The 13051-nt window shown below is 42.0% G+C and overlaps 1 protein-coding gene across 1 annotated transcript in view; it reads left to right on the top strand.

The window, feature by feature from the left end:
- The window catches only part of glceb (glucuronic acid epimerase b), a 66427-nt gene extending 58995 nt beyond the window's left edge, over nucleotides 1-7432 (top strand). Inside the window, exons 5-6 of the mRNA XM_060859282.1 lie at nucleotides 1305-2343; nucleotides 7200-7432. Coding sequence (XP_060715265.1) covers nucleotides 1305-2329 — 1025 coding nt within the window. The 3' untranslated portion in view covers nucleotides 2330-2343; nucleotides 7200-7432. The remainder of the gene's footprint in view (nucleotides 1-1304; nucleotides 2344-7199) is intronic.
- The last annotated feature ends 5619 nt before the right edge of the window (nucleotides 7433-13051 follow it).

The following is a 13051-nucleotide window of genomic DNA, read 5'->3' as shown; positions in this document are numbered from 1 at the left end:
GTGAGTTTCATTATAACCATTATCATCCTTGCCCAAGCCTCCAGTCTTCCATAAACCTAGAGCCCATCCTCTCATCATCCTCTCTTCCTTTCCTAGTTTTTAATTTCTTTTCCTGAGCTCTTTTATTCTTGTCCTCATTTAATTCTCCAATCAGCAGCTTTGCTTTGCATCTAATAGTTTTTCCACAAAATCAATGTCTGTACTCCATTAAAGTGAGCACACACAAAGCTAGCCATCAGGCAGAACCTCTGGAGGCAACAACCCTCTGGTCGGCAATATGCATTTTGTTGTTAATAATACAGTGTGGCTTTTTAGCACTGGTGCAATCAATAGCCATTAGAATTAGCCAAGCTATTGCGTAGGCAGCCAGTAATTGGTGTCATCACCTAGAGCATTGATTTGCACAAAGCCTGCTGGGATCCACCGGATCTAGCACCCTAGCATTATACATTTGTCCATTGTCTTTCTTTTCTCACTTATTTTCTGCTCACTCTGTTTGTTTTAGTGACTCTTGCCCTTTCTTTTGCGTTCCTCGCATCACCCGCACTCTCCTCACTTATTTACTCTGGTTCTGTCTGTAGTCTCCACTCATCCATTATTGACTGGAAGCTAATCAGAGGAGAGTGGTACAAATCCATTTAGTCCATTTATTGCCTTAAGTAATGGCTATATGAGTGCATTGAATAGCAACAAATAAACACTGTGAGGCTGATATCTCTAGTATCTCCCTAAAGTTTTATTTCTTTTGGCCTTTCTACGTTCTTTCTTCTCACAGTGTTTCCATTTCTCTTATCGGCTCCCTTGACTATCTCAGGTCTTTCTTTTTAGGTATTCATTGCTTGTTACTGGAGAAAGAAACAGCAGGCAAGAACAGATGCTTTAGTCTAAATCATGTTAATAGAGAGAGATGAATTTTGGACAAAGTTATGAATGTGCAATTTTTCAGCCCAGTTAAAGAGAGATGAGACGGACTGATTGAGGTTTGGCCAACAAGAATCTCTTAAATCTCTTGTACCACTAGTGTTTTCCTGCAGAGAAATTTTTTTTCCCTGTCATATTAGGATCTTGGCCAAGTGTTCTTTTTCACTCTCGGTTCTACCTCTTGGTCTAATTAGCTACTTGGAGCAGTGACATATGTGAACCCTGCACCATCAGGACTTCATTCTGATACAATTAAAGGAGTGTGTGCACACATTTATGTATTTGTGTGCTTTTCTAACAGAATAAGCTAGAAACTGACTTCTAGGACATTTATTTGAAGGAAGGGTTATTTAACGTCTTTGCTTTCCTTTTTGATTTTACAGAGAACTCTGAGGGTATCTCTTTGTCTCTTGGCAACACAAAGGATTTCATCATCTCTTTTGACCTGAAATTCGCCTCCAATGGCACTGTATCTGTCGTACTGGAAACCACAGAGAAGGGACCTCCATTTGTGATCCACTATGTCACTACCAGTCAGCTCATTGCCTTTAAAGACCGCTCCATCACCTATGGCATTGGCCCTCGTTCAGCCTGGACCACAGTGACCCGGGACCTCCTCACTGATCTGCGCAAAGGCATTGGACTGTCCAATACTAAGGCTGTCAAAGCCACCAAGACCATGCCACGGCGGGTGGTCAAAATGGTTTTGCATGGTCGAGGTGCCATTGACAATGTGTCTATTTCCACTACGGCCCACATGGCTGCCTTTTTTGCTGCCAGTGATTGGCTAGTGAAGAATCAAGATGAGCGTGGCGGTTGGCCAATAATGGTCACCCGCAAGCTGGGTGAGGGCTTTCGACCCTTAGAGCCTGGCTGGTACTCAGCAATGGCACAAGGCCAGGCCATGTCTACCCTTGTAAGGGCATATCTGCTCACCAAGGACGAGACATTCCTGAAAGCAGCACTGCGTGCCACAGGTCCTTATAAGGTGCCATCGGAGAAGCATGGTGTCAAAGCGGTCTTCATGAACAAGTACGAATGGTACGAAGAGTATCCAACCACACCGAGTTCATTCGTCCTCAATGGCTTTATCTACTCTCTAATCGGGCTCTATGACCTGGCACAGACAGCGGGTGAAAAGGATGGACGTGATGCAGCAAGACTGTATGCCAAGGGCATGGAATCGCTTAAGGCCATGGTGCCACTATATGACACTGGTTCGGGCACCATTTATGATCTACGTCATTTCATGCTAGGCACAGCACCCAACCTGGCACGATGGGACTACCATACTACGCACATCAATCAGTTGCAGCTGTTGGCTTCCATTGATGATTCACCAATCTTCAGGGACTTCGCCAAGCGCTGGAAAAGCTACATGAAAGGCGGACGAGCCAAGCACAACTAGAGCTGCAAGCATTGGTGGAAAAATACCTGCCGCTACTTGGCATAAAATGCCTCAATCCCTAAGGGGTAGCTGTTAGCCCATGGAGTGAGAACTTAGGGTAAAGCCCAGAGTGTTCTAGCTAAATCCTGCTGCAGTTCCCAGCCATTAGCCATGGCTAACTTCTCTGGGTTTTCGGGGCTTGAAACTAATCTGTGCTGGAGGCTTTAAAGAAGTACAAATCTAATGTTTATGGCGAAAGTGTGTATGTTTGAATTGGGGTTGGGGATTTGCTTTACCTAAATCTGCTATTGAGGTATACAGCACGATTAGATATGATCGCACACACGTCGGCGTGGGGATGTCACGGTGATTTATCACAATTTTCTTCCAAAATTCTCTCTTAATACTCGTCTAGACGTCAACCATAATAATAATAATAATAATAATAATAATAAGGAAAACACAACCTCCATGCCTCATCAGGCATCCTCACTATAAGTAAATAGTCATTTTGGTCAAACAGAAGAAGTAACCTGGGAAATGCTTCCAAGTGTTTGTTGTCTCTGTGATTTGAGCTAATCTCTGACAGACATAGTTCTTTGCTCAGGCCCCACAATTAAATTTGTGTCCTTCCAACCCTACCTGCGTGCTCCCTTACACTAGGTGTGTTTGGTAAAGCTGGGGAAAGTCTTGTCACTACATTTACATTCTCCAAAAGTTAGTTTGGATATTCACAATACAATGCTGTTCTGAAACGGCAGGCGTTTGTAATGTAGGAGCTTATTCAAGAAATATAAAGACACGCAAAGGTTGATCCAAGAGCCAGGCCCAGACAGTCTGTGGTTCATAGTGAGTCTCTGTCAGCCAGCTTCTTGTTAATGATTACACTACATAGGATGACAAGGCACCAGTCATTTGATTAAGTATTGCTTTGTTAAAACAAAGACACACAACAGTTGCAGGAATGAAGCAAACTCTGATATGCTATATGGCCAAATGTGTGTTTACACCAAACTATCAGACCCATATTTGTTTACTGAACATCCTACTATAGATGTAATTCCCCCTTTCCTTCTATAAGTCAGTAGCTTTTGGGAAAGCTTTCCACTAGAATCTGGAGTGTGGCTGTGGGGATTGTGTTCCTTCACACAGAGAAACAATGAGATAAGGCACCGAGGTGTTGGGTGAGGAGGACTGGGGTGCAAGGTTCCAGTTCATCATAAAGGTTTTCAGTGGAGTAGATGCAAGATCTCTGTGCAAGACGTTCAATTTCTTCAACACTAAATCTGTGCACAGGGGCATTGTTGTGCTGGAACAGGTTCTGGCTTCTTCATGCCAGTGAAGAGAAATGCATTATTCAGAGATACAATTGTTCTTCAGAATTTGTGGTAACCGTTTGGGGAAGACTTGCATATGGGTGTCATGGTCAGATGTTCACAAACCTTGGGCTACATAGTGTATATTTCTCTTATTAGAACTGTGCTAAATACAAACACTTGAGGAAGATATGGTGGGATTTGATTCAGTTTTTAAAAAAAAAAAATTGTTATTGTTAACACTAACTCTATCTTTGAGTAGAATATATTTTATATCAGTTGTTTGAATTTTGAAGAGGAACATGTTTATTTCCCCTTAGGCTACATTAACCATTACATATAGCAGTGAAATAGAAGTGTCGTCATTTTGGAGATTACTTTCGGTGACTTAAAAAAAAAAAAACACAAATCTAAAGGGTTGAAATACACTATATCTCTGTAAAGTATAAATCATGGGTAAGCATTTAGTTTGAATTATTTGTTGCACAACAATCAAACCTGCCAAAATTGCCAAAAGGCACACAGGAACCAATATGAAGCCTTAATGGAGAACGTACATTAGATCACAGAAATATGTAATGCTGAGTTCACTGGCTTTCTAACAACAAAAAATATATCTAAAAAAAATTTAGCAAGTCTATAAATGTTTCTTAGGACTAGCCAGGTGCAATCTTCTGAATCTTGAACTTGATTGAGTCTTAAATCCACAACAGATTTGGTTGATTGTGAACTACATGTAGCAGCAATGTGACCCAATGAATTTCCCAGCGCTCCTCTGGGGCAGAGTGACTGAGAACAGTTTACTGTCTACTCCACAGTTCTACAGAAACTTTTCAGTAGCATGACCGACCGTTTGCTGTCATTCCCCAGCATCCTAACCAAATGCTAAAAGCTGTAGGGACAAATTGTCTTCATAAAACGGATCCAAATGCCAACAGTCCAAACCTAGTTGTTGCTCACGTTTTGTTCAGTCACCTCCTAGGAGTGACCGCATCATTTGGTTCCTTTGTGTAAAATGGCCACTTCACATGTGTCTGTGGTCTTGAAACAGTTTCCACTTATATATTTAGTTTCTACTCAGCCCTCTTGAATTGAAAATGAAATTGTATGTATTGTTGAACGTAGCATTGTAGCATGACTCATTTCCCTTCTATTTTCTGCCCACTTTATTTAAACCATTAGCTTGTCTTCAAGTTTGTCTTAAAACCATAAGCTGATCGAATGCCTCTAGGAATACAGACCGGTAGAACATCTGGCTTGGTATGTTGTGTTGTGTGTTCATCACACTGCAGTGAATCGGTTCAGTGGAGCAGAAGCAAAGGTCGGATTCTCATAAAGCTATACGGCGTATTTTCTATATTCAAATGTTGGTAAATTTCCTTAAAGGCAGTGATTATAGGGCTGACTGATACCTACATAAAGCCTTCATAAACCCATTTACATATCTGTTAGTTTCTAACGAACAGCTGGAGTGTCATGTGACATTTCTGTTGACTTCAAGTTGCATTACATCACATTTACTTTTGTAGTTCATTGTACATAGAGTTCAATTCTATGTCTTTATTAAATTTGTATTCATCCTTCTGGGAATTCCATGGCACTGCCATGATAGGTGCGCCCCCCCCCCTTTTTTTTAATACTATTTATGAGATTATTATAAATCTTATAACAGTCTCAACACCATAACTTAGTTATGTCTAATTACCCTGACTTTACTTCAGCGTTATATAACTCTGACATAGCCGAAGTACTCTGAGCTACAAAGTATGAATAAGTGATGAATGGAAGTCATCATCAGAACAACTTAATGTCAGTAAAAGTTGAATGAGGTGTTATGTCAGCTCGACACCAGAATAAATCAAAAGCAGTCTTTGACAGATGACTCCTGTTAGAAGAAGCCTTTATTTTAAGATTTTAGGATGCGTCATATCATTTGTACAGTAATAGGCTTCTGTAGGTTTTTTGTCTAGCCCTGTTCACTGGAAACTCTTGTTACCAATGTTCTTTTTCTTATTTAACAGAAAATGTACTATTTTCAGTAACTCATGAGAGCAGTTATTTTTTTTTAAGAGAACAAAACTATTATTAAAAAAAAAAAAAATGCCAGAGAATATAATTCAAGTCTCTGTATCTGAAAGATATCAAGAAAAATTTATATTTCTCATCTATAGATAAATAATTAGCTCAAAATTATTTACTTTAGTGTAATAAACTGTAAAGTGTGCAAAGCTTTCCCGTATGTGGAGTAGAGCTGGCTTTAAATTGAGATGATTTCCAAAGGGGGAGTGCGTGTGTGTGTGTGCGCGTGTGTGTGCGCGTGTGCGTGCGCGTGTGCGTGCGTGCGTGTGTGCGTGCGTGTGTCTGTGCGTGCGTGCGTGCGTGTGTGTGTGTGCGTGCGCGTGTGTCTGTGTGTGCGTGTGTGCGTGTGTCTGTGTGTGCGTGTGTGCGTGTGTCTATGTGTGCGTGTCTGTGTGTGTCTGTGTGTGCGTGTGTGCGTGTGTCTGTGTGTGCGTGTCTGTGTGTGTCTGTGCGTCGATCGCCTCGTTGTCCTTAGAGTCACCGATGTCTAATGCTCAGTAGCAAAACATTTACCCTGGTGAGCACAGTCTCTTCCCCCTCCCCAGTCTCAGCCAAGACACACACACATGCAGTATGGTGTTCTGCCCGTCTCAACACACTGCCTGTCGACCATGTTACTCAGCACATCCCACCAGTTAAATTGTTTAACAGTAATACAGAATAAAAGCTCAGAATAGACTGAAGGAAGTTTTTCCTCGCTGCTTGTTAGAAGGAGTTTTGTGGAAGAGACATGACGCCTCATGACAGGTTTATCTTAAGACTTTATTTCTTCCCCTCCAACGTCAATTTTCTATCAGTGTTCTGGCATGAGCGTTCATCTCTTGAATATTTCTATGCACATTTCATACTTGGCGTTAAAACGGGACTCGGTTCTTAAAAGGGAAATAATTTTATGTTACTAGGAGGATCTGAAAATCTTATTTTGTTCATACCAAAGTCTTTTTTTTTCTTTGTAAATTGCTGTGTGATGTATGATGGTGATATAAATAGGAGCGTGAATCTGCCTTCCTTTATAACGGGGAAATGCCTTGTAATGCTGTTTAGTTTTGTAAGAGTAGATTTCTATGGAGTAGAGAGAGAGATACAGAGGAGACAATATAATAATCACAGCTGTCTATGGGGATGTGTGCAACTGTTCAGCTAGAATTTATGCGCTAAATAATTTCAAACCTGGGCCAGAGTATCTGTCACAGGAATCTGTTTCATATCCGGAGTTGCTTTGTTTTTGTTTTAATTAGAAATAGCTGTTTGGTGTAAACAGCATTAAAGCACAACTCTGTTAATTTATTCCAGTTATTTTTTGTTCTATAATTATGTGGGTTTTTTTTTTTTTTGTTCTGTTTTGTTTTTTCCCCTTCTGGACAATGTGCAAGACCTTCTTCAGAGAGCTGCTACTGTCTTCACTGTGTGCATTTGTTTTCTTTTTCTGTCTTTTTTTTTTTTTTCCCCTCCTTTTTTATTTCTTCATCGCCTCCTCTTCCTTGTCTTCTGCACAGTCCTGAACTGGAAGCAGACCCACAAGGAGTCAGTCACGTGTGACATATGCAATAAAAAGGCGAGACGGCGAGAGCCCCGAGAGGCTGGACACAGTTTGCAATGCAAGCACAACGTGCACACACACCCATTTTATGCAGGAAAAAAAGGTTTATATTAAAAAAACAAAAAGTTCAATCTTTGTGCTTTAAATTGCTTTTTAAAGTTGTAAAATAAAGGCATTTTTTTTTTTGGTAAAATTGTTCAATGTGCCGTGTATTTTCTCACTCAGTTGTGTTTGTGCAGATAAGAGGGAGGAGTAAACAGTGAGGTTTCTTGTAGCTGTCTGAGACGTCCTGTTCTACCCTCAAACAATTTCCTCCAAACACCTCGCACTTTATACCCTTTAACACTGAAGATCTGCCATATCCTTCCCTCTCTGTACCTCACTTTAACCTGCCCTCACCTCCTCCTCCTCACCTTAACCTGCCCTCACCTCCTCCTCCTCACCTTAACCTGCCCTCACCTCCTCCTCCTCCTTCCCTCACCTTAACCTGCCCTCACCTCCTCCTCCTCACCTTAACCTGCCCTCTCCTCGCTTCCCCTCACCTTAACCTGCCCTCTCCTCTCTTCCCCTCACCTTTACCTGCCCTCACCTCCTCCTCCTCACCTTAACCTGCCCTCTCCTCTCTTCCCCTCACCTTAACCTGCCCTCTCCTCTCTTCCCCTCACCTTAACCTGCCCTCTCCTCTCTTCCCCTCACCTTAACCTGCCCTCTCTTCCCCTCACCTTAACCTGCCCTCTCCTCCCCCCGCCTTACCTTAACCTGCCCTCTCCTCTCTTCCCCTCACCTTAACCTGCCCTCTTCTCCCCCCGCCTTACCTTAACCTGCCCTCTCCTCTCTTCCCCTCACCTTAACCTGCCCTCTCCTCTCTTCCCCTCACCTTAACCTGCCCTCTTCTCCCCCCGCCTTACCTTAACCTGCCCTCTCCTCTCTTCCCCTCACCTTAACCTGCCCTCTTCTCCCCCCACCTTACCTTAACCTGCCCTCTTCTCTCCTCCCCTTAACCTGCCCTCTCCGCCCCTTAACCTACCCTCTCGACTGTCTTCTCCTTAAGTGCTTTCTTCTAACCTCATCAGTCGTCTCTTCAATTGTCCTGTTCTTTCTTTGTTCTTTCTTTCCTTTTTCATTCTTTTTGATTGTCTTAGCCTATCTGTCTGTCTGTACCTGTCTCTCTGTCTGTCTCGGTCTCTCTCTCTGTCAGTCTGACATTATTGACCTTTCTCTCCTCTTCTCCCTTTCCACTCTCCATCTCTGATATCAAACCATGACTGCTTGGCTCTGCATCTCTCTATCTGCTCTGGGCGCGTCTCCCACTTTCTTTCTATCTGTCTGTTTCTTCTTTCCTCCAGTCACTACGTTCTATTTCAGGATGTTAGTGTAGTTTGTGGCGCCGCTCTTCTCTCTGTAGCTGACCTGAGCCCATGAGACTCGTCTTAATGACTAACTGATCAGATTATCACCTGCCTAGCCCCAACAGTTTGTGTGTGTGTGTGTGTGTGTGTGTGTGTGTTCGTGTGTGTTCGTCACGTGGAGCAGGAATCGGACAGAGAGGGATCGAGGCGATGAGGTGGTGTGCATGTAACGTGCTAAGTGGATTTATCACACCTCACTTTGTCAAGACTGCAGCGTTTCACACGATTCAGACAAAACGCACTAAATCCAGACCTCCACATTCCACAGACTGCTTGTCAAATAGTTCATCTGACTTTAAACTGATCATTTGATCGCACACTTGATGCATTAGATGACAGAAAAAGCCTCATTGTCTAAAGTTTCAGTGTGGTTTTGTAACTATTTTAGTGACTCGATGGAAAAGAGCAGAAATGAATAATGCATGGAAAGTCTCCTGTGTCGTGCTTAAACATTAGCAGAAGCTCTTTAGGTTTAATTTAATGTAGATTTTATTTCTCTAAAAATACCTGCAAGTTTGTTTTCTTTCCTTGCAATCTGGCTTTAAATTTGATCAGGATTCCTAGCATTGATATTTTTGTTTGTAATAAATAAATCAACAGCACTGAGGCCGTTGCAGATGCTTGTAGAGGATCCTGCAGGCCTCTGCTCCAGCGAACAGAACATTTCCAACTCCTTTATATTCTTCAGTTTGCTTTTGTGGATTCTTGTATATTTAATTCAGCAGGGTTTGGAGTCTCCGACATCTGTAGAAAGCAGATTTTGAGAGCTGCAGGTTCTTGTGGATGGTTGATGATCTGGATGTTTGGGGCCAAGGTCACGGAGATGCATCTTTCTAGGTTTGATCCTCTTAGAAAATGCAAGCAGATATTGATTTAAAAAAATTAATAAATAAAATTTAATCATCAGTGATCCCCCACCATACACAGGGGCATTTTTTTTTTATTTCAGTCACAAAAACCGACAGATTTTTCATTCATTCATTCATTCATTCATCTACCGCTTATCCGAACTACCTCGGGTCACGGGGAGCCTGTGCCTATCTCAGGCGTCATCGGGCATCAAGACAGGATACACCCTGGACGGAGTGCCAACCCATCGCAGGGCACACACACACTCTCTCATTCACTCACGCAATCACACACTACAGACAATTTTCCAGAGATGCCGATCAACGTACCATGCATGTCTTTGGACCGGGGAGGAAACCGGAGTACCCGGAGGAAACCCCCGAGGCACGGGGAGAACATGCAAACTCCACACACACAAGGTGGATGCGGGAATCAAACCCCCAACCCTGGAGGTGTGAGGCGAACGTGCTAACCACTAAGCCACCGTGCCCCCCCAGATTTTTCATGTCATATTTTATTTAAACACTTATTACATAAACTTTTTTTTTTCTGCGTCTAGGAGCATTTTAATATTTTTTATTAAAAAAATTTTTTTGGGAAGTATTTTCAGGCTTTTTATCTTTGTTTATATTTATTTTTTATTATTTTTTTTTTTTGTCATGATCTATTTTTTATTCATTCTTCCTTTCTTTATTTTTACATTCATGTTTATTCCCCAGTTATTACTTTTTATGTATTAATTCTATACCAGTGTAATATACCTCTGTTTTAACCCTTTAAGTCCTTTGACCTGTTCTCAGGTCCAGATTTCTTTTTTCCACTTGAAAATAAATTGAAAATATGAAACAACAGAAGATTTTTTCTATTGTTTATTTTATAGATTCTGCAAAGGCCTTGCACAAGATTGCATCTTGTTCTGGGAATATCTTGTGCTGTTTCTGCCGTTAAGTTTCACTCCGGCTTCTGGATGAGTTTTTTGTTTTTCGCTTTTCCCCTTTTGTTTTCTCTCTCTTTTTTTCTTAATCTGGATGCTAGAAGCAGAGCTGTTCAGGTCTGAGGAATTAGGAAAGGTGGTGCTGCGTTGCGTAGCATATTGTGCATGAGAAGCTGTATATGTGGTGAGTGTGAGTGTGTGTGTGTTAGGCAGGCTGTGCCCACTGTACAACTCGGGTGCCTTTGACTCGTCTGCGTCTGGCCTCCAAACTGCTGCTGCTTAATTATGCATCAGGCTGAGACCTCACCAAGCCACACACACACACACACACACACACATTCACACTGCATGAGCGTTCTCACCTTGCAGCATATGCAGTAAACACACACTCCAGAGAGCAGACTAAACACTGTAGGCAAGGACGCGGTGTGAGTGTAGAGGGAGGAAATGCACTAAGCAGACTTCCTGATAGATCTGACACGAGTCGATTGACTCCCACTACAGCTCCAATTCCCAGTCATAAACTTCATGCCTCCATTTTGGAGTGACAACTTAATGGAATTTTGAAAAATTGTTGATCTTTACCTTCAAAGTATTGTGTGTGTGAGAGAGAGAGAGAGAGAGAGAGAGAGAGAGAGAGAGAGAATTGCTTGCTCAGTCTCTGTCAGTGCACTACAGCACATGGTTTTTAGCCTATTTTCCGTCTCATGGCACATTTGTTCAACTTCATTGCTCACAGCAATAGCATGTACCTACAGCGTAATCTCTAGACTTTTCACAAGCTCGTCTTCTTTATTTGAGGAACGATTTCTGTTAATAAAGCTTTTTAAACCTTTATAGAGTTGATTGCTTTCGTTAGCTACACGTGGTAGCTTGTTGAAAAAGCAAAAATGTGCTCCAGGGGCTTTTGGAGTAGATCTTCAGGTAAACAGTGAGATCTATATGTACTGACCAGCATGATGGTGGGAGTGGAAGCCATATAAGTATAGACTATATCACAATTCACATAAAGATATTTTAGATTCTAAACATTCAAGCTTGAAATTGTATTGTTATTAATGACAGTTTACGTATTTCAAGCTAATTTTTAAAAATTCATTCATTCATTCATTCATTCATTCATCTTCTACCGCTTATCCGAACTACCTCGGGTCACGGGGAGCCTGTGCCTATCTCAGGCGTCATCGGGCATCAAGGCAAGATACACCCTGGACGGAGTGCCAACCCATCGCAGGGTTTTTAAAAATTCAAGTTTTTAATTAGAAAACATACAGTAACTAGACGAGTGTGTAAGAGATTGTGAGAGAGTGTGAGTATGAGAGAGTGTGAGAGTTTGAGTGTGAGTGAGTGTGTGAGAGAGTGTCTGAGAGTGTGTGTCTGAGAGTGTGTGTGTCTGTGAGTGTGTGTGTGTGTGTGTGAGAGTGTGTGTGTGTGTGAGAGTGTGTGTGTGTGTGTGTGTGAGAGTGTGTGTGTGAGAGTGTGTGTGAGAGTGTGTGTGTGTGAGAGTGTGTGTGTGAGTGTGTGTGTGTGTGTGTTCAATGCCTCACTGTCTATAACTATCTCTTGAATACTTGCTCACACTCCAATCTGCTTTGTTCCAGTTAGAATGTTTCTCGCTGCTACACACTCATTATTCTGGCAGTTTTATGGCTTTCGAGATTTACAGTGAAGCCCAACGTTCACTGAAATATTTGCTCAAGGAGCACATCAACTAGAATTATTTTGAGATACACTGCAAGAGTCGTCATGTCTGCACTGTGTGTAGGACCAAGTTTAAACGGTTAACCAAAAGGTTTTGGGGGGAAAAAAATCACTGAAATAATTTACGAAAGACAAAACATATTAAAAGAGCGTTGATCTGCAGTCAGTGTGTCAGACTACGTTTGCCTTGGACACTGTGGTCCTTCTGAAGTCAATGCGTGGTGTGTTCAGTGTGATAAGTACACTGTATTGTATCAGTCAGCTTTAATGACTGTTCTCATTAAAAAACAAACACTTATGAACTCATGTAAAATGAGCATAAATACTTCATTCATTCATTTTCTACCGCTTATCCGAACTACCTCGGGTCACGGGGAGCCTGTGCCTATCTCAGGCGTCATGGGGCATCAAGGCAGGATACACCCTGGACGGAGTGCCAACCCATCGCAGGGCACACACACACTCTCATTCACTCACGCAATCACACACTACGGACAATTTTCCAGAGATGCCAATCAACCTACCATGGACTGGGGGAGGAAACCGGAGTACCCGGAGGAAACCCCCGAGGGACGGGGAGAACATGCAAACTCCACACACACAAGGTGGAGGCGGGAATCGAACCCCGACCCTGGAGGTGTGAGGCGAACGTGCTAACCACTAAGCCACCGTGCCCCCAGCATAAATACTTTAAATGTTAAAATACATGATATTAAAAACGCATCATGGTGTTTATACCATCAAATAAATCTACAAGCACAATCCTGTAGGATACGTTTTTAAAATCTAGAGATATGAATTACAGCATGTATGAATAACGTAAAGTCGTACGCAAATAAGTATGCTTATGCAAAATAGAGTAATATGCATACTTAAAGTTAGTAGGATTGTTTATTTATTTACTTATTTATTTTT

The sequence above is a fragment of the Tachysurus vachellii genome, chromosome 23 (assembly GCF_030014155.1).
Source record: "Tachysurus vachellii isolate PV-2020 chromosome 23, HZAU_Pvac_v1, whole genome shotgun sequence".
Classification (NCBI taxonomy): Eukaryota; Metazoa; Chordata; class Actinopteri; order Siluriformes; family Bagridae; genus Tachysurus; species Tachysurus vachellii.
The sequence above is the reverse complement of the archived record's forward strand: the minus strand, read 5'-3'. Positions and strand labels throughout refer to the sequence as shown.